The 26,371-nt window shown below is 39.9% G+C and overlaps 4 protein-coding genes across 4 annotated transcripts; 2 read left to right on the plus strand and 2 right to left on the minus strand.

Annotated features, from left to right (window-relative positions):
• Positions 1 to 1,371: 1,371 nt before the first annotated feature.
• LOC4351875 (stromal 70 kDa heat shock-related protein, chloroplastic) lies at positions 1,372 to 7,060 on the plus strand. The gene is made up of 8 exons (XM_015764289.3): positions 1,372 to 1,982; positions 2,829 to 3,081; positions 3,720 to 3,799; positions 4,618 to 4,760; positions 4,850 to 4,948; positions 5,054 to 5,243; positions 5,489 to 5,887; positions 6,344 to 7,060. The coding sequence occupies exons 1-8, from the start codon at positions 1,452 to 1,454 to the stop codon at positions 6,743 to 6,745; spliced, it is 2,097 nt and encodes a 698-aa protein (XP_015619775.1). The 5' UTR covers positions 1,372 to 1,451; the 3' UTR covers positions 6,746 to 7,060.
• Positions 7,061 to 8,083: 1,023 nt separating this feature from the next.
• On the minus strand, positions 8,084 to 9,930 carry LOC4351876 (large ribosomal subunit protein mL54). Its single transcript, XM_015764295.3, has 2 exons — positions 9,840 to 9,930; positions 8,084 to 8,763 (listed from the first exon to the last, which is right to left on the minus strand). The coding sequence occupies exon 2, from the start codon at positions 8,741 to 8,743 to the stop codon at positions 8,351 to 8,353; it is 393 nt and encodes a 130-aa protein (XP_015619781.1). The 5' UTR covers positions 8,744 to 8,763; positions 9,840 to 9,930; the 3' UTR covers positions 8,084 to 8,350.
• A 2,644-nt stretch (positions 9,931 to 12,574) lies between these two features.
• LOC4351877 (lysine histidine transporter 2) lies at positions 12,575 to 15,515 on the plus strand. The gene is made up of 5 exons (XM_015764290.3): positions 12,575 to 12,860; positions 12,944 to 13,848; positions 14,726 to 14,817; positions 14,944 to 15,012; positions 15,142 to 15,515. Exons 1-5 carry the CDS (start codon positions 12,685 to 12,687, stop codon positions 15,238 to 15,240), a joined length of 1,341 nt encoding a protein of 446 aa, XP_015619776.1. The 5' UTR covers positions 12,575 to 12,684; the 3' UTR covers positions 15,241 to 15,515.
• Positions 15,516 to 15,707: 192 nt separating this feature from the next.
• Positions 15,708 to 19,384, minus strand: LOC4351878 (uncharacterized). The gene is made up of 4 exons (XM_015764292.3): positions 19,265 to 19,384; positions 18,372 to 18,421; positions 16,353 to 16,489; positions 15,708 to 16,268 (listed from the first exon to the last, which is right to left on the minus strand). The coding sequence occupies exons 1-4, from the start codon at positions 19,365 to 19,367 to the stop codon at positions 16,055 to 16,057; spliced, it is 504 nt and encodes a 167-aa protein (XP_015619778.1). The 5' UTR covers positions 19,368 to 19,384; the 3' UTR covers positions 15,708 to 16,054.
• Between the last annotated feature and the right edge of the window lie 6,987 nt (positions 19,385 to 26,371).

Below are 26,371 nucleotides of genomic sequence, written 5' to 3' on the forward strand. Positions count from 1 at the left end.
TTTAAAATTTATACTTGTTAGCGTTGAGGATAAGACATACCTCTTATACACGGATTTATGAAATATGACAATACCGTATACCCGATTGTATACCAGAAAGTGCCAATTGATTAAGGAAATACGATGGATAAGGAATGAAATTATCTTCTCAGAATAGAAGGTGTTCGAGTTTTAATCGGAGAAGGTAAGATCTCCTTGGGCTCGTATCCTATTTTATCACTATTTTATCACTTTGAGTTCTACTTGGAGAGAAAGATGATCTACGCTATATATACAAGGCTCCCGTGTTTAGAAAGGGGCATCAAGTTATAAATAGCCAAAGACACATTGAGAAGAATTCTAGAGGAAGCCAGAGCCATATTTGCTGAATAGATCTCGTTGTATCATTCTCGACAACTTTTGGTCGGCGGATTAGTCTAATTATCCCATTCTCCATTGTAATCTTTGTGTCATCCCATCTATAAATCCATCTATAAATCCATATAAACTATAGTAGGGTTATTACTCTACTTGAGAGCTCGAACCAGTATAAATCTTCATCCTTGTCTACTTGACCCGATCTTGCGTATACCTGGTTCCAACGATCCTTATATATAGTGTAAAAATCTCGTCTGCGGTATAGCCCATCAACAACACCACCATGTGAGAAATGAATTAAAGGGGATTTTCATGTGGGTAGTGAAATTATCTACTTGCATTCCTCCACTTTTGCTACAATTACTACAAGTGAGAAAACAAAAATCTTTATTTTTGGTAAGCATGGTAACTACTGCAAGTTGCTAGTATTAAATATAAAACTGCTACCAGGTGATGTACACTGTTTTTATTTCCTAGACCCACCTCTAGAGCTATCTTGGTGCCAGGAATTTATATTGAACTCACACGTCACATATAAATTGAACAAATGAGAATTAAGAAGCACCTAGACGCTTGAACGCGGCATCGACTTCTTCCAATAGAAGACATATCAGATCATCATATATAACCTGTAAAGTGTAGGGATATTCCTTTTATTTATTCTTTTTTTTATTTGACTTGCACGAACCAATTAACCTCCCACAAACCAAACCGATCACCCCCATCCCACCAAATCCACACGAAATCCATTCAAAAAGCACCTTTGTCACCCCCAAATTCCGTGCAAAATTAAAAACAAGGCAACAAATAGACTCACACAATCCAGTCATAGTCAGACGGCCACGAAAACCCACCCCCCACCGCGCGTTCCACGTTCCTCCCCGTCGCCGCCGCCGCCACCACCACCCCCCGTTCCCCGCACGCCATCCTCGAACCACCCCGTGGGCCCCACCCGTCAGCCACCCACACCTACCTCCCCCCAATATAAACCCCCTCTCCTCCTCCCCTCGCCTTATCCCCTCCTCCTCACCTCCTCCTCGGCTCCTCCGCCTGAATCCTTCTCCCTCGCCGGGTTAGGGTTTCCTCGCCTCGCCATGGCCTCCTTCACCTCCCAGCTCGGCGCCATGGCGTGCGGCGCCGCCCCCTCCACCTCGCCCCTCGCGGCCCGGAGGAGCGGGCAGCTGTTCGTGGGGCGGAAGCCCGCGGCGGCGTCGGTGCAGATGCGGGTGCCGCGGGCGGGGCGGGCGCGGGGGGTGGCGATGCGGGTGGCGTGCGAGAAGGTGGTGGGGATCGACCTCGGGACGACCAACTCCGCGGTGGCGGCGATGGAGGGCGGGAAGCCGACGGTCATCACCAACGCCGAGGGCCAGCGGACGACGCCCTCCGTGGTGGCGTACACCAAGGGCGGGGAGCGGCTGGTCGGGCAGATCGCCAAGCGGCAGGCCGTCGTCAACCCGGAGAACACCTTCTTCTCCGTCAAGCGCTTCATCGGCCGCAAGATGGCCGAGGTCGACGACGAGGCCAAGCAGGTCTCCTACCACGTCGTCCGCGACGACAACGGCAACGTCAAGCTCGACTGCCCCGCCATCGGCAAGCAGTTCGCCGCCGAGGAGATTTCCGCGCAGGTGATTTCTTCTGCTTCTTTATTTTTTTTAGCTCTCAACTTCGATTTCTATGTCAGTGAGACTTTTTGTTTGTTGGCCATACATTCAATCTGTCACTCATTTTGTACCCAAAGGTGTGTTTCAGTTTCACTCAATTGGGGGCACTTGGAATGATTAAACAATGAATTTGAATATAATGATTAATCATATAAATGTGATTGTTTAGGCGAATTCAAAATACGAAATTGGACTTGGAGGTATCGCCTCGGAATAGATGTTGCTATTTTTAGTTATATGGGCGAGCTCAAGTTATAATGGTTTATATGTTTTCCTGTATTTTTTGTTAGTTTTGTACAAAAACCAATCCTACCTGGATTTTTTTTTTTTGGGATGGAGGGAGTATTGATTTACCTGTTAGTATGTTGGTAGCTTGGAAACCTAAGTTCTATAATTATGCTCAAATGTGTGTAATGCCTAATCAGCTTAAGATGGTCATGTATTCATCTTGAACTTCTATCGGCAGTGAGGCAGTCTGAGTGATGGGAAGGAATCAACTAGTAAATCTTTTTCTTATAGTGCACCATTCTAAACTTGAAATGGTTTTGTGTTACCATACTTAGCACTTATCCACTGTTGATTAAGATAAAGTTTTCTGGCATCACCAATTGCTAATTTGAGTCAGGTTTAACATATCCTCACTCACCTATGCATGTGTAGGGACATAATAAATACATGGTTTGTCACAGAGACAGGACCTAAGTTAAACAACACCTGAATGCTCAGGGTCCATAATGGCATAATGTAGCTTACATTTTATTTACATAGTAAATGGATTACTAAATTTCACTTTTCGGGTCAATGCAACAGGTCTTGAGGAAGTTGGTGGACGATGCATCTAAGTTTTTGAATGACAAAATTACCAAAGCAGTGGTTACTGTTCCTGCATACTTCAATGACTCACAGAGGACAGCAACAAAAGATGCTGGACGTATTGCAGGATTGGAAGTTCTCCGCATTATAAATGAGCCGACTGCTGCATCCCTTGCTTATGGTTTTGAGAAGAAAAACAACGAAACGATTCTTGTGTTTGACTTGGGAGGCGGTACCTTTGATGTCTCTGGTATGTTATGTGCTAGAACACCAAACTGTTTACTTTTCTTGCACTATTACTGTAGCATAGGGATCTCGTGGACCTGAATCTTATCATACTTCTATGACAGACCTTTTTTCCTAGATGGATCGTACTGGAAAATAGATGATGAATTGATTTGATCAAATGGAATGTGAAATGCTGTTGCTGTTTCATATCTGTGAAATCTTTTACCAAGGTTCACAACTGTTTAGCCAGAAACATGAGTTCTTTATATGGTTCCTCCAGAACTTAATATATTGTCTTTTATGAAGGTTCAGAACTATTTAGCCACAAGCATGAGTTCTACTTTATATGGTCCCTCCTGAATTAAACATATCGTTACTAAATATTTGAGTTGAGTAGCTCCTTGTTCTATCATCATACATATAGAGGCTGCCTCGAGTTTTTTTAAATAGATCAATATTTAGTTAAAAGGGACTTTGGAAGAGAGATACTCAAAGCAGATTTTTCTGCGAAAATGACTTTGGAAGAATGAAACTTACTTCAGGAGTCCCTCAATTGTGAAGTATATGGTTCATGTTGTGATGAAAAAAATAGGATGAGTCCTCAAACATGCCATGATGTAATTGAATTGTGATCTCTACTAAAGAAACATTATCCTGCAGTATTGGAGGTTGGAGATGGTGTGTTTGAGGTGCTTTCCACATCTGGTGACACACACCTTGGTGGCGATGACTTCGATAAGGTATGTAATTCCATTTTTATTTTTAAGAGATTAACTACTGCCGAATCTCCATTTTGGAATTTCGTGAAAATACATCGCAACTGTTCGAACTGTTTTCTATGGAATGTTGCACTATGCATTTTTGACAAATATTATATGATGTGGTGCCTCTTATGTGTATTACATTATTCTTTCTTTGGTAAACTCACAATATCAGTCAACCAAAATTTCTCAATAGGTTGCTCGTTCTATATAATTATGTTATTGCAGTTTTATTTCTGTTGGGTATTTTACTTTGGAGCCATGACTCATGAAACTCCTGTAAGTATGAGCTCTGTGTGTTTTGTGCTGGAATCTGACCTCTTCAAGCCTTCCATATATTCTTTATGTAATGCCCATGACCTAAAAATATGTAATTTGAACTTTTGAAAGTCAACTTAGGCTTCGTTCGTTCCCGGGTGATCTGGGAGATTGAGAGAGAAAACATCTCGTTTTCCGCGCGCACGCTTCCCAAACTATTAAATGGTGCGTTTTTTGCAAAAAAAATTCCATAAGAAAGTTGCTTTAAAAAATCATATTAATCCATTTTTAAAATTTAAAATAGTTAATACTCAACTAATCATACGCTAATGGCTCACCTCGTTTTGTGTATCTTTCCAATCTTCCCAATCTCCTCAATCCCCTTCTCCTCAAACACACCCTTAGCATATCAAAGGTCTATTGGCATTGTAGTGTAGCTCCATGGACAACATACCTATCAGTTGAACTGATTCTTTTACTGACAGTATGCTATATTTATTGTTTTTTTTTAATTTGAATGTTATCCTTGAATTATGTAGAAAGTTGTGGATTGGCTTGCTAGCAACTTTAAGAAAGATGAAGGCATTGATCTTCTGAAAGACAAACAAGCCCTGCAGCGACTCACTGAGGCAGCAGAGAAAGCGAAGATGGAACTGTCTACGCTGTCTCAGACAAACATTAGGTGAGCTTCTTTCCAATTGTTCTCACAGAGTATTCTATTGCTCATTTGGTGATTTTTCTTCTTAAATAATTGAATGTCTTGAATTGCAGCTTGCCTTTCATAACTGCTACTGCTGATGGGCCTAAACACATCGAGACAACTCTCTCCAGAGCCAAATTTGAGGAGCTATGTTCGGACCTCATTGATAGGTAAAATATGGACATTCTGCTGATATATAAGCCTATTGCTTAGGAAAATGATTTGCATTTTCTCAAATTTTTTTAAGGCTTGACTAATATGTTTCTTATTGATAGGCTTAAAACTCCTGTCACTAATGCCTTGAGAGATGCCAAACTGTCTGTTGATAACCTGGACGAAGTGATTCTTGTTGGTGGATCCACTCGTATCCCTTCCGTGCAAGAGCTTGTGAAGAAGATCACTGGCAAGGATCCCAATGTCACAGTCAACCCTGATGAGGTTGTTTCTCTTGGGGCAGCTGTACAGGTCACTTTCTTGTCCTCACAAGTGCTTTAATTTGTTGTTCTTTGCAGAAAATCATCCATAAACCTTCTAATTACTTCACTGATCTTAAGTGCATGTTTCCTGCATTATAGTGGATCACAAATCAATTTATATGTATTTAAAACTAACTGCCCAAAGCGTGTTTTAACACTGCCAAGACTGCATTTATCTTGTTCCGAATCTGAAATCTCAAATCAATATATTTTGTGTTTCCCTTGTAACACCAGGGTGGAGTTTTGGCCGGAGATGTGAAAGATGTCGTTCTTCTTGATGTTACTCCATTGTCTCTTGGTCTGGAGACGTTGGGTGGAGTGATGACCAAGATTATTCCCAGAAACACAACACTGCCCACCTCAAAATCAGAGGTATTCTCCACAGCTGCAGATGGACAGACAAGTGTTGAGATAAATGTTCTTCAGGGAGAGAGAGAGTTTGTCCGGGACAACAAGTCTCTTGGAAGCTTCCGCTTGGATGGAATCCCTCCTGCACCACGTGGTGTTCCACAAATTGAAGTCAAGTTTGATATTGATGCCAATGGTATTCTCTCTGTTGCTGCTATTGATAAGGGTACTGGGAAGAAACAGGATATCACCATCACCGGCGCTAGTACACTGCCAAAGGATGAGGTATGTTCCCACCTTATTTGCTTAAGCATTGTGTGATTACATTCATCAAAAGTTGGTTGCCAGCTTGCTATATTGCAACTAGGTACAAAGTTGGCAAGTTTCTTCTTAACGTATGATAGTTTTCTGCATGGTTATCTAGTTGTAGATTTTCTTTTCCACCATATGTTGTGCAGCTTCTTTCTTTGATTCCCAATCCCGTTATTTGCTACTGGTGTGAAATTTATTTACCAAATTTCTTCTATTATGGTAGAGTTTTTCATATCTTTACCAGATCGCATGTATTGACTATTTGTTTGCATATAATCTATGTTGATGGAAGAGTAATTGAATTTTTTGTGGTATAGAGTTTAGGTATCAGTTCCTCTAGGGAAACAACACTATGCTCCTGTAAGCGAAGATACAAATGCCTACATTGAAGCATAACATTCAATCTGAAACAACATTTTGTGTTTGTAGGTTGAGAGAATGGTGGAAGAGGCTGACAAGTTTGCTCAGGAGGACAAAGAGAAAAGAGATGCCATTGATACCAAAAACCAGGCAGACTCTGTGGTCTACCAGACTGAGAAGCAACTGAAGGAGCTAGGTGACAAGGTACCTGCACCTGTGAAAGAGAAGGTGGATGCAAAGCTCAACGAGCTCAAAGAGGCCATTGCGGGTGGATCAACACAGAGCATGAAGGATGCCATGGCTGCTTTAAACGAGGAAGTTATGCAGATCGGCCAGGCCATGTACAACCAGCAGCCTAATGCTGGTGCTGCTGGACCTACTCCTGGTGCCGATGCTGGACCGACAAGCTCAGGCGGTAAGGGACCGAATGATGGAGATGTTATTGATGCGGATTTCACTGACAGCAATTGATAGTTCTAGCGATTGAAGATTATTGATGGAAGGATGATCTGTGGTGGATGGCTGTGAGGGTCTGATGGGTGATGGTATAGGAAGAAGGGAGTGAACAAATTGTTCTTTTTGTTTACTATGGATCCCATGTTCAATAGGCTCTTTAGTTTGCAATTTGATAGCGTAGGGTTTTGCCAACATTTTCCTGTGATGTTGAATGAAGGATTATAAAAAGTAGCCTTCAAAAAAAGAGGAGGCAAAGGTTTTGATCGAAGAAGTAGCTGATTGATATGACCTTGTTCCTTGAAAATAAAAATATCATTAGTTCCCTGTGCATTTTACCTGCTAGAAACTAAAATTAGCGCGTGGAACATATTGTCCTTTTTTATTTTGTGTGACTTCCTGCATTTCAAATAGAATGAGAAAGGTTGGAAATGATATCATTTTTTATTATTTTTACGCTGTTGGGAATTTAACTATGCAGTGACGACCGACTGATAGAAATTGAAAAAAAAAACTAAATTTTATACTCCCTTTATTTACAAGTGATCATCATATATATTTTTTTGGGGATTCCTTTTTCAGAAATGATTAGCATATTTGGTACCTCTCCCAACATCTTTTTGTTCTTTGATGCACTGATCAAATGGACTGCAGATCATTTTTTTCCTTTTTGGTGTTGGTGTAAACATCTAATATAACTGATCAATTCTAAATTGAGGGAGTATGTGACTAGAAACAAAAAACAAAAATGGTTGGAAATATTATTTTTATGAAAACGATATTGGTATGGTACAGAAATTTTCGCAGCGTTTTCATCGCAACTTTCAAAAGGATAACTCAAGTTAATGTCACATAAGCACATTTCGTCCAGTTCGTCTGTAGAGGTGTTTTTGGGTTTGATTTTTCAGTAGTTTTGACAAGAAAAACAACTATGCCTGAAGATCCCGGTTTAATGAAGAATTTAATTAATGATTGCACGATTGCGTTTATGCAGAAATAACAAACATGGTCACGGATACCAAACAGTTAAAAACATTGGAATGAACGTGAATGATGAGAAAACAGATACAGGAAACGTACAACTAATGATCTAACAATATATTATGCTATCTAAACTTCGTCAGTTCCACAGCTCTGCATCGAGTATCAGCCTTTGGATCCCTGGTGCTGCCGAAGGAACATAGAAGACGATACTTTCTCCGTTTCACAATGTAAGTCATTTTAGCATTTCCCACATTCATTTTAATATTAATGAACACAGAAGACGATACTTTCTCCGTTTCACAATGTAAGTCATTCTAGCATTTCCCACATTCACTTTGATGTTAATGAACACAGAAGATGATACTTCCTCCGTTTCACAATGTTAATAAATCTAGATAGATATATATGTCTACATTCATTAACATCAAAGTGAATGTGGAAAATGCTAGAATAACTTACATTGTGAAACAGAGGAAGTAATTTGCTAAAGCATTTTGCCAGAAAACAAAAATTAGGAAGCATCTCTTAAATATTCTAATGTTCCAGGTCACTACATTATTACAGTGCACAGCTTAGCATATTTCAACAGTAAATCATGTAGTGAAAAACAGATGATGGAACCTCCAGAGAGTATCCAGATCAGTTCTTTGCAGTGAGGGCATTCTGCTCCTTGATCCGAGCTCGGTTCACCAGCTTGACGAACCGTTTCAGGTCTTCATAGGGGAGCGTCTTGGCATCTTTCCTCCGCAGCTCACTCAGCATAGGGCGCTTGTCGAGCAGGTGCCACAGCCACTCAGGGTATTCAGAATCTGGCTGGAGTTTCGGATCAGACCCCTCCTTGAGGATATTTGCCCCAAACACTGTTGTACTCTTAAGTTCTTTGCTGAGCACAGGGGTTTTAGCAGCATCGGCCGCACCCTTTCCGCCCTTCTTTGCCTTGCTTGCAATTGCAAATCCTCTTATGCCAACTACTTGAGCTGCATCTCTTGGGATTACACCATGTTTCAGTACTCTTCTCAATGCCATTGCCATTCCTGGATGGAAGCTTTTAACTGCATATATCGGTAAATATCAGTGCTGTTGAAAAAGTTTCTGCAAGCAAATAATATATTTGCAAACACATATAGATGTACAAATCGTGGCTCAAGGTTAGCCTATTTGGGTCAATATTATTTCTGCTTGTTGCTGCACCTGGTGTCATAATGTAACAGGGGGTTGAGCTCAGAAACAGACACAGGTTTAATCCTAAGATGCCCACAACAGCTTATTAACTTGCGCATGTTTCTCTACTGAATACATGAACCGCAATGGAAATCAGGATATACACCCATCAGCTAATAGCCTCGCCCATAAAAAGGCGATGGAGGCATTTCACTTTCAATTAGATTAGGTAAAAATGTAGTAAACAACAGTATACCTAGTGCAAGAACAACCAAGACTAACCCATGCAAGCTGAGAGTTGGAACCTAAAATGATCATACATTTATGAACGAACTGTCATCACCAATAATATTTTCCCTACGAGCATCACAATATGCAACCTGGTGAACAGAGAGGGGTGTAGTAACTAAGAAGGTTGGCATGCTCCTATACAATTTTGTTCATACAAAACATGTTCGCCTCTCTTCCTTTCACTTTGATGTAGATAGTGGAGAGCACAATGCTTCACAAAAGATGGGGCTCACGTTCCATAATTTTGGCTCACATAGCACTTGTGCTAGAACCACAAAAAAGAGTAATTAACAAGGGATCTCCATGTACCATGCACTATAAATAAGAAGTTAAAGATGTTCACAGGGCAGTGAAGATAAATGTCCAGCTAACGAAGCACTCTACGCATCACAAAATTCAGTTCAGTTGTAAAGAAAGAAAAAAATCCACATGGAATCAGGGGCGGATCCAACTTGGGACATGGGGGTTCAGTCAAACTTTTGGGTGAACAAACAAAAAAACAAACAAACTGTTACTAGCTAGTTGTATTAAGAGAGGTTTAAGGCTCTCAAATTAACAAGGAGGAGGAGAAGAGCTTCTTCCAGATCTAGAAGAGAAGCTAGTAGGGTTAACGAACGCAAGCGAATTCAAGGTCCCAGTGGGGTGGGGGAGAGAGATGAATCAGAAAGAGGCTCACCAGGATCCCCTCCCCTACTCTCCTCGCCAGATGGAGATCGGCAGCCGCGACTCGTCTTGGCGGCGGCGCAAGGAGCGGAGGAGGAGCCAACGAGACGGGAGATTTCTCTCTTTTACGCGATATACTCGACTACTGCCCAAATGGGCCGCCCGGCCCGGCAGCGCCCAGGCACGACCGGACCTAGGCCCAGTCAAGGCCCCTTCTCTTTGGACAGTGCCTTATAAGGCTGCACTAAGTCTATTTTGGGTCCCCAACTATTTTTCTTTGACTTATATAAGGCTGAATTGAGTCTATTTAGGCTGGATTTTCCGGATTGAAACTACAAAGCGGTATTTTTGTTTGAAGCTATGGGATCAAAGTCCAGTGTCCTCGATGCAAACTTTGTCTGATGAATTGACAACAATTAATCAGATAATACAGTTGCATATGAAAATTACTAGTTATGTATGTGCGCAGATAAAGAGATACAAAACCACACATCAAGTGTTTATTCTATCCATATACTGTCAGGTTTATATTGGCTGTGTGTGACGGGGCAAATATCGATCGGTTGTGTGTGGCGGGGCGACTGATGACTAGAGAGGTGGAGATATTAGGGATGGGGGGAGAGAAAAGGGGGAAGGGGTGAGGTGACCTTTGGAGGGGTAGAACAGTTGGTGTGCTAGCGACGACGACGGAGCTCGCAATAGGTGTAGGGGGCCGAGACGGTGTAGAGGCGATAATTGACCGCCACGCCGTGCGTGGCTGGCGTTGATTAGGGTCCGGGGGCAATGGAGTCGGGGAGGATTGAAGGCGGCGCGCGGCGGCAGAGGAGAGATGAGGGCAACGATAAAAACTATGGCGAGCTGGCGCCCTTGACAGCTCTTGCGGGGCAGAGGACGTACAGTGCAGCGGCTAATAGGGAGGGGAGCGCTGATAAGCATGGCGGAGCGGTTTCTGGCGTTAGCACGTGCAGGAGCAGAATTGGGGAGAGGCGCAGGGGTGAGTGGGGATGTGGTGCACGATTGAGAGAGGTGGGATTGATCTCGATTGTTGGGAGCTGTTGAGTGATGAATGAAAGAACGAGTGATGAGTGAAACCACTTGCTACACTATATGGGGAATAGATAGAGGTAGAGAAATGGGAGAGGTTTATCCTCTCTTTCTCAAAAAAAAAAAGAAAAGAAAAGAAAGGACCCAACCGTGATCAACCACTGCCTCGATTCCCTTGGTCCTCCGAGAATCTCGCCGGCGATGGCTGGGAGTTGGTTACTGCGCCGCGTTCTCCCACCCCAGCTGGTTATTTATAGTGCGGCGGCACTCCTCCATTCTCCTCCATTCCCTAATTTGTATAATGGTTCTCTTTGCAAAAAATGTGCTGGTGACCAAACTAATAGGAGAATGGTTAGGGAGTCTAAGATTCAGGAGGTCTCTTGTGGATAGGAAACATTTGGAATGGGTTAAACTTAATCAACTTTGTCAGTCAATTGAACTGACTGGGGAGGAGGATAAAGTGGTTTGGAAACTGACTAAAAATGGCATTTTCACTGTTAAATATTTCTATAAAGCAATGATGATTCAAAACACTGGCTTTCAATTCAAGAATATTTGAAATTTAAAATTTCTCCTAGAGAGAAGGTTTTCCTGTGGCTGATGTTGAAAAATTGCATTTTAACCAAAGATAACTTGCTGAAAAGGGGATGAAAAGGGAAGGAGGCAAAAAAATGAAACTGTGGAGCATCTTTTTAAAATGCCCAATTTCAAGACTCATTTAAAACATAGTGAGTTGTGTGTTTGATTTGAAACCAATCCATAATATACATCACTTGTTTGGGAGGTGGCTTTAGGATTTTCAAAAAAAAAAAAAAGATAAAAACTTTGTGGTGGTGGGAATTGCAGGCAGCTATTGTTTGGACTATATGGAAGTTCAGAAATGCTGCATGTTTCAAAAAATAAAAGAACACAAGATCCTTTAGAGCTGATATATGCTGTTTGCTCCTGGATCAATCTTTGGTCCATTTTGCAGAAATCGGGGGACACACAAGACAGGCTTCAACGGGACGCGGCTTTGTTAAAGACGGTGGTCACTGACTTCTACAACACAAGATTTGGATAGAATCCATATGTGATGCGGATACAGGGGATAGGATGAAGATTTATGCCTTCTAGTGGCTGCAGTTTCTGTTTTTTTTTTCTCTGCTGAATCTTGTTCCCTTTTGCTGTAAGACTGTTAAAGACTTTGTATTCTTATTTCGTTAATGAAATGGGAGAGGTCTATCCTCTCTTTCTAAAAAAAAGCCCAACCGTGGTCAACCACCGCTGCGATTCAAAAATTTCAACTCAAATTTTAAAATTCAAAACTTTCAACTCAGAATTCAAAAACTTTGAAATCAAATTCAAAAATTTTCAAGTCAAAATTTGAAACCTTCATATGAAAATCCAAAACTTTTAACCCAATAATTATTCATTTTTTATTAAAAGGCTAAATGATAAGATTAGAGAAGGGATTAGACGACCTAAGCATATACAGGAGTATCGCTAAGCGCTAGGATTAGTGCGCGCAGCTAGCTTACCGTTGTGGCGCGTGCGCGCGCACTGGCAGCCCCCGAGGTTTATCCTTTTTTTAAAAAAAAGACAAAAAAAGAGGGAAAAACAACCGTGGTCAACCAACCACCGCCGCTATTCCCTGGCGCACCGGGAATCTCGCCGGCGATGGCCGGTAGTTTGTTACGGCGCCTCACTGGCTATTTATAGACTACAGTGCGGCGGCAGTGGCACTGATCCCATTCTGCGTCGAGCTGCCTAGCTATCGATCTTCGTACGTAAATACGTCTCCCTCGTCTCCGGCGAGCCACCGGCCGTGAGAGATGGCGCCGCCGTCAGCCATGAACACGTCGAGGGCGGAGGAGAAGGCCATCGACGACTGGCTCCCCATCACCTCCTCCCGCAACGCCAAGTGGTGGTACTCCGCTTTCCACAACGTCACCGCCATGGTCGGCGCCGGCGTCCTCAGCCTCCCCTTCGCCATGTCCGAGCTCGGCTGGTACATAATTCATTCATCATTTCTCCTTCTCCATTTCATTTCATCGTCCATGGATGAGTGTTCGATTTTGTTTTTTTTTGTAGGGGTCCGGGGGTGGCGGCGATGATCATGTCGTGGGTGATCACGCTGTACACGCTGTGGCAGATGGTGGAGATGCACGAGTGCGTGCCGGGGCGGCGGTTCGACCGGTACCACGAGCTCGGGCAGCACGCGTTCGGGGACAAGCTGGGGCTGTGGATCGTGGTGCCGCAGCAGCTCGTCGTCGAGGTCGGCGTCTGCATCGTCTACATGGTCACCGGCGGCAAGTCGCTCAAGAAGTTCCACGACCTCGTCGCGCCGCCCTCCGCGCCGCCGATCCGGACCTCCTACTTCATCGTCATCTTCGGCTGCCTCCACCTCGTCCTCTCCCAGCTCCCCAACTTCAACTCCATCAGCGGCGTCTCCCTCGCCGCCGCCGTCATGTCGCTCAGCTACTCCACCATCGCCTGGGCCGCCTCGCTCCACCACCACAACCACAACAATGGCGCTGCCGCCGGAGGTGTGGACTACTCGCTGACGGAGGCGACGCCGGCGGGGAGGACGTTCAACTTCCTGAGCGCGCTGGGGGACGTGGCGTTCGCGTACGCGGGGCACAACGTGGTGCTGGAGATCCAGGCGACGATCCCGTCGACGGCGGAGCGGCCGTCCAAGGGGCCGATGTGGCGCGGCGTCGTGCTGGCGTACGGCGTGGTGGCCGTATGCTACCTCCCCGTGGCGTTCGCGGGTTACTACGTGTTCGGCAACGCCGTCGACGACAACGTGCTCATCACGCTGGAGCGGCCCGCGTGGCTCATCGCCGCCGCCAACATGTTCGTCGTCGTGCACGTCGTCGGCAGCTACCAGATCTACGCCATGCCGGTGTTCGACATGCTCGAGACCTTCCTCGTCAAGAAGCTCCGCTTCAAACCCGGCATGCCTCTCCGCCTCATCGCCCGATCACTCTACGTCTGTAAGTGTGCTAGCATGCACTAACACACACACACACACACACTTGATTAGTGATCCAATTAATTAATTAATTACCCCCTCCAAAACGGGAGAATTTACCTTTTGCCATCCTCTCAAAATACCAGTTCTCAAATGCCACTCTCCTAAAATTTCATTTCCAAATACCACCTGGGTCCACATGTCAGCCTCTTTTCCCATTCAAATAAAAGTGACGTGGGACTGGATGGTGTGTGAGGCTGATATGTGGGCCCGGGTGGCATTTGGAAATGAAATTTTGAGAGAGTGGCATTTGAGGACTGACATTTTGAGAGGATGGTAAAAAGTAAATTATCCCCTCCAAAAGTATTTTCTATTATAATACATAGAAATATTAATAAATATATGATTTTATTGAAGTACTTTTTTAAAACTAATTTACACATACGGTTTTCATATTTTTAAGATAAATATTTTAGAAATTATTAACTAATTTAATTAATAATTACTCTCTCTGTCCTCAATTATAAGGCCTATATTTTTTTTACACGGTTTTTAATAACATACTTTAACTAGTATCTTTTCCATTTCATGATCCAAACAAATATAAAATTAGCATCACATAAAAGTACTTTAAAATATAAATCTATTTTGAAATATAAATCTATTTTGAATTTACTGATATAACATGCATAAAATTTACTGATATAACATGCATAATATTTAGTATAGATATAGTTAGTATAATTATTAATAAAACTACTAAGTTTGATTTTTCTTAAAAATAGAGTGTCCTATAATTTAGGACCGAGCGAGTAGTTGTCAATTAGTCTATCATATGTTGTTAATTAGGATCTAATAAATCTTAATTTGTACTAATTTTGGAGTATTGAATTTCGCAGTGTTCACCATGTTCGTTGCCATCGCGGTCCCTTTCTTTGGTGGACTGCTAGGCTTCTTTGGTGGCTTTGCGTTTGCTCCAACGACCTACTTCGTAATAATCTCTACCATTAATTTCTTTATTATTAGAACCTTCATTAAAAATGTATATAATTTAAAATCTCTCGTGCGTATTAATCTCCGTTTTTTCTAACTGAAATATGAACAATTGTTTTTTCAGTTGCCATGCATTATGTGGCTGTCGATCATGAAGCCAAAGAGGTTTGGCTTGTCCTGGTGCATCAACTGGGTAAGTAGTATTATCCATTAATTATTTAGCATGTGCATGGTCAATTAACTAACTTGATAATTATCCTCATCTGATTGTTAATTATATATCTTGTTAATTTTAATTCTTTATATATTTTTGGTGCCTCAGTTCTGCATCATCATCGGCGTTCTTCTGTCGGTGTTCGCACCAATCGGAGGTCTCCGCTCGATCATCGTGAATGCCCAGAGTTACAAGTTCTTCTCTTGAGTGATTAATTGAGAGAAAAGGTGTTTTACCGTTCAATTAAGTGTGTTCTTAATTAATTAGGGGATTGTTTTAGATAATGCACAGAGTTCTATTTAATTAATTAGATGAAAGAGAAATTCGTGTGTCCCTATGAGACATCTGTGTGGATTGATATAGTAGTCGATCAAATGAAGGCATATTATTTATTTGGCCTTTGTTTGTCGATCTAGTACTCTAGCGTTAATTTAATTCGTGTCGAGTTTATCCCAATTTTTGATGATGTTTGTGCTCTATTATCACGTGGTGTGGCATTCGTTTTAAGGGTTTATGATTGGTTCAAACTTCGTCCTAGTTTTTACACGATTTGAACTTGAAATCAATTACTTTCAATTCGACTCTTGCGCGAGTCTCACTAAAAAAAGTTATCGAGTAAGAATATCGAGTAAGAAAAAAAAGGATGTTGCTGTACCACGGGAAAGCATGGCAGATGGCGAGAACCAGGTACATGAACAATTAACCAAAACATCATAAACATCATATGTACAAATCAGCACAAAGAAACTTCAGCCACGCTACAAGCAGTTCGCTGGGAGGAGGTAAAGTCTCTTGTACACTCAAGTAATATATTGCAGTAGGAGCCTCTCCAACTGTTTTTCCGTCAAAAAAAAAACCTGAGGAGAGCCGACGCTGAAACAAAATTTGACCCAACCTCACACCTCTGGGAGGAGAGTGCCGATGCTGAAACAGAATTTGACAAGGTTTAAGAGATCACACGATTTCAAACTGAGGTTGACGATAATTGCGCCCCATTCCTTTGGTAGGGTACTTTGCCATATCAGATATCCATTGCCTCGGAGGCCGATGAAGCATTCTTCTTCTTGTTCTTTCTTTTCTTGTCCTTAGGGTCCTTCCCCTGCTTGGCGGAATTGCTCTCCTTTCTCGCAGAGGGTGGCTGTGTTGACAACAGGTGCTGATGGATCGCCGCAAACGGGTCGAGCTGGAACTGCGGATTGGTCAGCACAGCATTCAGTTGGGCAGCCTCCCGTTGCCTGAAAGGAGAGACAAAGCCAGTCAAAAACCATAAGTGGAAAGAAAGCAAAGAACGCAAGTGGAGGGGCAGATGAGGCAATTACACTAAAGCTTGCTTCGATTTGCAGTTCAGTTTTGCTTCGGTGTGCAGATTTGAGGCATCTGTTTCAGGAAGGAACTCAGAGAGCATTGAGAGATCATATGCTTTCAGTTTCTTCTGGCGGCTCCTCTGTTTAGATTTCTGCACAAAGAAATTTAAATAATCACAACCCATAACACTGATAGTGCAAAGTAAAGCAAGTGTAACTTCCAGAAAACTACAAATGGAGTAGCCCAGCTGCAATAAAAAGAATCAGTTGTAAGGAAGGACAGTGTGGAGAGATTAAAGGCCAAGAACAGAACGGAGAGACTAAAGGTCTCATTTCAGCATCTACAAGTATATTTACTCTAAAATATAGATGCATTAACATATGAAATGAACAGAATTAATGTTCGCAGTTTGTGTCTAGAATATATGAAACCACAAGATTGTAACTATATGTTGGGAAATTCATGAGTCAAGAGCCAACTGGTCTTGGCATTTGTTTTTCCATATGGAGTTAGGCACGTATGGGTTTCCTAGGATCCTAGTCATCCCATCACAGTAGGAGGGAATACAGGAGACAGTGGATCATCAGTGCAAGTACAAAAAGCATATTAGGGTTCCAAGCAGGTCCCAAGTACAAAATCCATTCTCATATCTGTTTATGGATATGGTGTGGTTATTTTGCTAGTCTTCACATGTAGACAAGCATTTGGATGACAATATAATACTTTCTTACGCAGATAATTTTTAGCATACCACAAATACACAGGACAAGAGACTAAACATAGCTAGCGATTGAGAAAATCAGACTTACAAATATATACTTGACCAATACATACAATTTGGAATTTATCCTTGAAATATCTAAGCATTGGTTGCGTTATACGCCCACGCCACTCATGGAGCAAAACAATAACAGTAAAAACAAGCTGCAACAACAGAAGCTACAGAAAATATTCAATTGCAACCAAAGGTGAAAAGCCATACACCCATAGAATCTGCTGAAGTCTGATTCAAGCTAGAGGCATGTAGATATTTTTTGCCAGGGCATGGCTTGTTTCTGTTTATACTTTACAGCTGTCATGTGAACAAGAAACAGCTGGTCTAGTTCACGTATGGTGGACACCAACACCCCTAGTTTGGATTTGTTCAGCAGGTTTATTAGATGAACGCTCCATAATATTTTTTGGTTCAATTAGTGAACAAATAAGGCCATAAGGAGGACAATATGCTTAATATTATTGCATAGTGTAATTGATTCCCCTTAGCTAGGTGTTGGCTGTGTTGAGAAGGATTCAAAGGTTATGGTCATCAAGGCCATGTTAAAAACAGAGAATAGCTCCTGATTTCTTTGCTAAACTTTTTGTGGCTTGTGCTAGTGATGCATTACATTATACCAGGGTTACAAACATGACAAAAACCAGTGAGTAGTAACCAGTGCTTGGTTTTCTTGCAATAGCCATACCCGCTATAGTGAACTGGAACCTAGACAAGCAATTTTTCGTCTCGTGCTATTAGAGGAACTTTTTGTTCAAATAAGTTTTGCCAGAAAGTGCCTGGTTCTGCTCAGTACTGGATGGGTTGGATGTGCAGAGCACATTCCTTAAGAGGTAAATTCCACCTAGCAAGAGACTAGCTGAAGAGTGCACCCACACTATTTAAAAACCCAGTCTTGCAGAAATTATTTACTATTAGTATCCGGGAGGTCCTATTTCTTTCTTAGCTACAACCTACAAATGCCACACAGAGGTTAATTGGGGAACTGTGCACAGTAATCAGTCATGAAGCATAGATATTTCAGTTCTGAGTGTAACCTAAAAAATATGGGATTACGAATTGAGATCTAGCATGCAAAACTGGTGTATTAAGTCAATAGAAACAGAAACGACAGGACATGATACTAGGTAGTTCGAATTGTCAAAAATCCATTTTTTGGGCAAGATAGTATTCAATGTTTGTGTACGAGGAACACACAAATTTGCAATGCTGAAGAGAATTAAAGAACACTATAATAATAAACGAGAGGGTCTATAAGCACCTTGCAGATAGTCTTTGTAGCATTTAGGGAGGTTACTGCATCTTTCACTTCTGAGAAACAAAAACAAAAATAAATCAATTATACTATAAACCACAGTAAACAAAAAAACATGCTATTCCGCAAAATATAGTCAACGACTCAAGGTAGACAAGAAAAAGGTAGGAAAATGAAACAGAGTCCAGCTAGCAGTAAGCCCAATCATAAATCGTAATCTATCAATGTTTCGACTTTCGAGTGCAGTACCACAAACTAAGCTACTATCTACTTTACAATATACATGTTCTGTAAACACAAGTAATCTACAAAATAAAAGGTATACTAAAAAGGCTACAACTATTTATAGAAAACAAAAGAGGTTTTATTATCACAAAACACTAAAAACAACAAGCATGGAACATGAACGAAGAAGTATTTTTATTCATGGATAAGATATTTCCAAGCTTTCACTATTCAAGAAAAAAAAAAGCATTGCCCCTTTTACAGACATATTAATTTTCTTGGAATAAACTAATAATTAGTTGTCCTTCTTTACAAAAATGAATAACAAGCATTTCAGAATAGCAGTGAAGTAAAACATAACAAGCCAATACCACCATCCTCTGGTCTTTTGAATCAATCTCTATACATTAATCAACATTTGCCTTATACACTCCCTCCATCCAAAATATAAGGCCTATCAGTTTTTTTACATGTTCTCCAACATTGTATTTTGGAAATTAAATTATCTTACAACATATTATCAGCAATTACAAAGGTACCGTTGTATACGAAATACCACATGCATGACATTAAACATATACATTGTTAGTTCAATTACTAGCCAAAGATTGCAAATGTTGATTTTTCCTGGAATAAGGGAGTACAGCCAAAAAATAATGGAAAGGCACACCTACTTGTGTAGAAGCTGAGCTTCTTCTCAAGCTTCTGTTTGGACTTCAGTTCATGCTTCTTAGGTGACCCAGTCCTGAAAGCAGGGGCGGATCCAACTTGGGACATGGTGGTTCAGTTGAACCCCCAAACTATTCGGTGAACAAACAAACAAACAAACAAAATGTTACTAGCTAGTTGTATTAAGAGAGGTTTAAGGCTCTCAAATTAATAAGGAGGAGGAGAAGAGCTTCTTCCAGATCTAGAAGAGAAGCTAGTAGGGTTAACGAACGCAAGCAAATTCCAGGTCCCGGTGAGAGATGAATCGGAAAGAGGGCTCACCAGGATCCCCTCCCCTCCCCTCCCCTTCTCTGCTCGCCAGATGGAGATCGGCGCGCCCTGCCCTGTGTGTTGGCGGCGGCGCAAAGGAGCGGAGGAGGAGACAACGAGAGAGAGAGACGGCAGATTTCTCTTTTCTTTTACGCGATACGAGACGCCAGGGCCCAGGCACGACCCGAGGTCAGTCGGGCCGGCTGTGCCGTGCCCACGGGCTGCATCCACGGCCCAGTCTAGGCACAATAAGACTCGGGCTATGCCAGCCGATCCAAAGGCACGATAGTCCATCGTGCTTTTCTACAAAATAAGTCTTTTTCCGTCTCTTATCTCTTTGGGTTGTGTCATATATGATGGAATAAGTCTATTTATGTCCTTCTCTTTGGACAGTGCCTTATAAGGCAGAATTAACCCCAACTATTTTTCTTTGACCATGCCGTGCTGGGCAGCCCCACCATGCCAAGGCATTGGCCCAAGCACGGCCCAATTATTGGGCCAAGCTGGCACGAGCCCGACAATAATTGTGTCGTTCCATGCTTGGACCAGGCCAAATGGTCGGGCTGTCGGGCCTCGGCCTTATGGCCATCTATAGTCTACTCCAACTTTATCTTAATATTTTTACTATTTTAAAACTAGTTAATAGTATTTCTTTATGATGACTGGTGACCCACATATCATCAAAAATTAACAAACACAGTTAGCGATTGTGTCGACAACAAATTTCTCAGACCACTAGCAACCACTAACTGATACTCCATGCACCGTCATCACCGCTCTTTCTCCTGAGCCACCATCGTTCCTCCTCTTTGCCTTTACCGTCATCACCGACATTTCTTTTTCTCCTCCACTATCGTTATGCACACTATTGTTATGGTTGCATTGAGGTCGGGGATGTCGGGCGTGAAGGGACTGGGAGGCAGGAGTTGACCTAACAAAAAGCGAAGACGCTATATCCGTGCTCCTTCTTGCTATACCTAGCAGTTATCAAACGGAGGGAAAAAGAAAATGGAGAGAGAGAGATAGTGTGCGGAGTGATTGCTGAGTCATCAGACTTGGAGATGGATATAATAGGGTGGTCCAAATTGAAATGTAAAGTTAGCTATTGTGTAAAAGAAAAGAATGGTTAAATGATGACATAATATGAAAACTTTTAAGAATATTTAAGAATACATAGTATGGACTGTAATTTACTCCCTCTGTAAAAAAAGGAATCTAGAGATATGACATAGTGTAGTATAGCAAATCTGGACATAGGCATGTATAGATTCGTTTTACTTGGATATGTCACATCCAGTACTAGGTTGGCTTTTTTTATTGGACAGAGAGAGTATTTTTTTTCTCTAGCACAATTAAAGATGAGTTGTCCATTAGCTGAAAGTAGGGATATGATCTAAAATGTATCGGATGGTTGAAAATAAATGAAAACCAATGGTTGATATGTTTTTTCTCACAACTTTTTAAATAAAATACATCTAATCTAACCTAATGGTCTAAATTATCGGGTCCACCGATTTGAGTGAAAATTGACGGTGAGATTAGGCATTGCCACGTGGTGGTCTAGGAGCGTTTGTAGATGTGCCACGTGGAGGCTTGAGAGCGTTTGTAGGAAGTTTAATGGACCTTTAGTATATAACTAGGAAGGTAGCCCACGCGATGCGCGAGCATGTATTAGAGATTATGTTTGAAAAAAAATTAAAATGATAGAATATCAACCAGATGACACTTGCCATTTCAAAAATACTGTTTATCCATAACTTATCCTCATCAGTGTTGCTTTTATAATTTGTCCAATCTATTTGTTAGCTTTTAAAATATATAATATTTAATACATTCCTATAAACAATTATCTAACAATATGTAGAAAAGAGTTAGATTTAATTTGTATGGAAACATGTAGTGTTCTGTCTTGTTTAATAAAATGTTTAGGGGCTTTCTTTTTTTTAGCAAATCCTAAATAACATTATTGTTAATGAATATGTTTTATTTGTACCACCAAGCTAGTCCTCCTATTTGGTTCAATTGACACAATTTGTTATATATATATATTTACATATAAATTTCTAAGTAGACCACCCTTCCCTGATATATGCGTGATCTATAGTATCGTTTATTTTAAAAAAGAAAATACCTAGTCAATATGAGTTAGAACATTCTAGTTTAACAATTAAAAAATAACTTCTTAACCAACTGTAAAGCTAACTTTGTGTGGCTTATATATGCAATAATATGCGGAGGAACTCATAATGTCATGAAAGCCAGTAATATCTAAGCACTTAAAAGATGTTATGGCCATGTAACATGCAATAGTTGTTCCAATTTTAGTGAAAAGTAGGAAACAATGTTCCTTTTATATTTCTTGTTTAATTTTATACAACTCTTATTTTAAGTTCAAAATATAGGTGTTATGGATCTTTAAATTGTTGGTTTAATTATGAATAGAGCAATTAGATTAGAAACCAGATGTGTGGATAAAAAATTGTGTATGTTTTAATATTATTGATTATTTCTCCTTTTAGTTTGAGAGCTATAAAAATATCGAGGAAGGGCAGAGGGGAAAGTGCGAGCCGAAGGGGACTAGTAGTGTTGTGTTTGTGCGCATGTGAGGAGGAGGGCAAAGTTTTCTGTGTGTGTGTTGGGGGGGTGGTTCTTTTTTTATAAATGATTTAAGTGAAAATCGATGATCTATTGTTTTGTTTCTAAAATTTTCAAATATTTTTTTTTCTAATTATTAAGATGTAACACCTAGCGGCTTAAGATTTTCATTAAAAGTAGATGTAATGGTTGAAAATAATGGATCTACATATTTAACTCGAAACATGTGGTCAACTGTTTTTTTCCTATAATTTCTAATATTTTATTTTTAAATTTAAGATGTAATATGTGACATATGTGATACTGTTAGTGCTCTATAGATAATGTACGAGATTTAAGATGATATAGTAATTATTATCAATTTTTTATTTTTCTATTTTTTTGTTTGGTTGACACACGTAGGTGTCTACAAATGATGTACTATTTACAGCGAAATATGGGTAATATGGATCTTGAATTATTTATTTATTTATAAATAAAACAATAGTTCAAACGAACTTGAAAACCAGATATAACTTAAAAGATAGTCATTTAGTTTTCTAATTGCTGTTTGTTTATGTATTAAGTTTTTAATTAGTTAAAATTTAGAAGAAGAAAGAATTGAATGAGAGGGGAGAGGAGAGAGTATAATAAGAATATTTATTTTACAAGTTTAATGTGTTTTAATTACTATCGATTTATTGTATGAAAATAGATTAAATGCTTTATTGATTGATTAAGATGTATCTTTTTTTTCTTTTCATAAATATATTTATATGTATACACTACAAATTTAATAATATTATTTTGACTTATTATAATGTCGGATTGAGAGGAGTATTTTTTGGGAATTAGGTTCATTTAGTTTTTTCATCATATATATAGTTTAATTACTGTTAAGTTATATACAGTGATAAAATCTATATCACTCTTTTTTTCCATAATTTTATTATTTTTTGAATTGGACACAAAGGTCAGAAAATATAACCAAAAGTTACATATTTTATTCATAGTTGAATTATAGTGAATGTGGGCCCTTAAAAGTAAAATAATATAAAGAATGTAGTCCGTGCATAGGTAAGATATAAATCAGGTTCGACATTGAAATCGAAGCAGATTCGGCAAAGAGATGGATTCGAAGAACAGAGTATGCATCGGCTGCGAAGGCATCGGCTGGAGTCTGCATCAGCTGAGATGGATCGGATAGAAAACAGCCGATAGAGGTGGTGCAACCGATTCCGACGGTGATGGCTTCAAGGATGTTTCTAGAATCAATCAACGTGCTTAACAAGGATTGCCACGATGGAGATAAAGCTCTTAGAAAGGCAATTCTATCTATTAATTAGGATATCTTACGTAAATTCCTTAGAGATATGTTTGGGTAAAAGTCTACCGTAAAAACTTATGGTATCTTAGAGTTTGTTAAAGATAAGAGTCGTGTCCGGCAAGGACATATTTTGTATCTCGGGTATAAATATGACCCGGACCCATGTAATCAAACAACAACAGTTCAATACAATCTCGGCGCATCGCCACCCTTTTTACTTTCGTTCTATTTCGATGAGTTCTTACTTTCGGGTTGAGCTGCATCGATTCGATCTTCAACTAGAGGTAAACTTGTCACTTGTCATGGCGGATTGCGTTCTCGGGATTAGTGCTTCCATCTTTATGACACTCTAATCCTGTTTATGTAATTCGTCGAGTTATCATATGCACGTTGCAATCTCTGTTAGTTGTGTTATATAACTTGTTATCGGTTGTTTCTCATTGTTAGGAAGTGACCGATAGGGTTATGTTTCGTTATTAAGTTAGATTATATCGTGTATCTATCATCTCTTAGATGTTTTCATCATCTTGCTTAGATCTTATACTTATCTTTATGCTTAATGTTGCATCAGTTGAGTTCGATCTATTAAGTAATACCTATAATTGTAATATCTGGCTTGTTTTATGATCATCGAGAGAGATAGCATCGGGGTTTCAGTCGATCTTATCTGATTTAGCTACTTTGTATCTCATATGCTTGATTGACATGCTAGATCTGCCCTTTATGCTAAGATCTTATAGCATTAAGGTATATTAGGCATTTTGTTCGATATATTCTGCTTGTTTTAATATCTTAATATAGAGTGGTATCGGAGTATTAGCCGATACATGCTAGATCTATCTGATCGGCTATGCTATAAATGTCTATATAATCAGTACTTTAATGTATATTTCGACTTAAGTGATTTATACTGTCTCGGCATGGCGACCGATCTATCCTAATCACTTAGTTTAAATATACATCGAATGATCGATTATATGTCGTTAATATCTATAGCCAATTGAGTAGATTTAGTTTTACTTTATTTATACACAACTGCCGATCGATTCCAATATGACATCGGCATCGGCTCGAAGATAAATGATATGCCATCGGCAACTAGCCGATCGGCTATCGTATATGGATTTAACCGTGGTTTTCTTGTCTTTCTTTCTTGTTGATTACAGGATCAAATCAACTAGCACGCTCACGAACCTAAAAGCAAGATTTTGGACCTGCACTGAAGTTAAGTAGATCTTCTAGGCCAGTGTGTGTTTTTCACATCAACAGTTGTGAAGTCATCCCTTCTTTCTTCCAGCTGCGCGCTTTTCAAACTGTTAAACGGTATGGTTTTTACAAAAAAATATATATATATATACAAAAGTTGCTTTAGAAAATATATTAATCTATTTTTTTAAAAAAAGATAATATTAAATTAATCATGTGCTAATGAGTTGTTTCATTTTGCGTGCTAGGGAGATTAGCTCCCAACCCCATGGAAGGAACATAGGCGGTTCATTTTACTTTTAGAACTGTAGATCTAATTTAATTATCATGAAGTTACGTTGGATGATAAAATCTATATTATTATTATTATTATTATTATTATTATTATTATTATTATTATTATTATTATTATTATTATTATTATTATTATTATTATTATTATTATTATTATTATTATTATTATTATTTTCATATTCTTCTAATGGTTTGAAATGCATGCAAAAGTCAGAAAATATAGCCCAAACTAACGTATTTCTTTTCAACTTTTAATTATAGTGAAATTTGGTCTTCAACCGTGAATTTGGTCATAAACAATCTAAAGACATCCATGGATTAAAAAAACAATTATATGATTTAGATGTCGTAGTTACTTGATTTTTTAACAAATAAAGTATGAAAATAGGATAAAGAATTAATGGAAAATAGAACAGGGAATCGAAGGAAGGGAGGGAGTAAGTACATAATGCTCGGTGGGGCCGGGTTTAGGAGATGATTTTTAAAAAAAAAAATTATAATAGTTGTAAATAATGGGTCCACCGAATTGAATGAAAATCGACGGTTATTTTTTAAAGTGCAATGTGACGGCTTAGAAGCGTTTATAGGATGCCACGTGATGACTTACGAGCGTTTGTAGAAAGTTTAATGGACTTTTAGTATAGATATATGATTTTTCAATAAACTACCTCTTATTCTAAACTGCTCATTTCAATTTTATTTTATTTTCTTATTACACAACAAATGCACACGCAAACTACATCACTACACATAGTCACATACTTAGGCAAATGTGCCCCTAACACATGCTTAAAAAGACATAAACAGAAATCAGCAGCATATCTCTGATCTTATTAAAAAGACATTAGATTTGAACTCTGATGGGTAAAATCATGCTGACCCACCGAGAAATCCGAAGTCTGAAAAACAGAAATTCACCAAAAGATGAAACGGAAAGAAGGCACGTGAATCCATGTTGAAAATTTTACTTGCGTATGAAATACTGAATGGGGAAATGCATGAATGGGTGACAGCAATTCGATTTCTGTGTCCACATTAGACACCCAGAGGAAAGCATTATTTTTGTTTAATTTAAAGTACTTGACAACGAAATTGTTAAGAAATATATATATATGATCTCATCCATCCGATGGAATAGGCATTGCGGTTGCCATGCCTCCCGTTACCACAACCGGCAGAGAAGGGAATAAGGCTACCATGCCCCTTCTCTCCTTCGGCACTTCTTGACAACTGGCGCGATGGTTCGCGCTCCTGTGGTTCTGACCGTATCCCCTTGTATAAATTGAACGCTACAATTAATGAGAATCAAACCTCACTCGCACTTTGTACCGCATGAAATCACTCCACTTCAACAGTTCAGTCAAGAGCAGTTCAATTTCCCCGCAAAAAAAGAGCAGTTCAA

This window comes from Oryza sativa, chromosome 12 (genome assembly GCF_034140825.1).
Source record: "Oryza sativa Japonica Group chromosome 12, ASM3414082v1".
NCBI classification, from domain to species: Eukaryota; Viridiplantae; Streptophyta; class Magnoliopsida; order Poales; family Poaceae; genus Oryza; species Oryza sativa.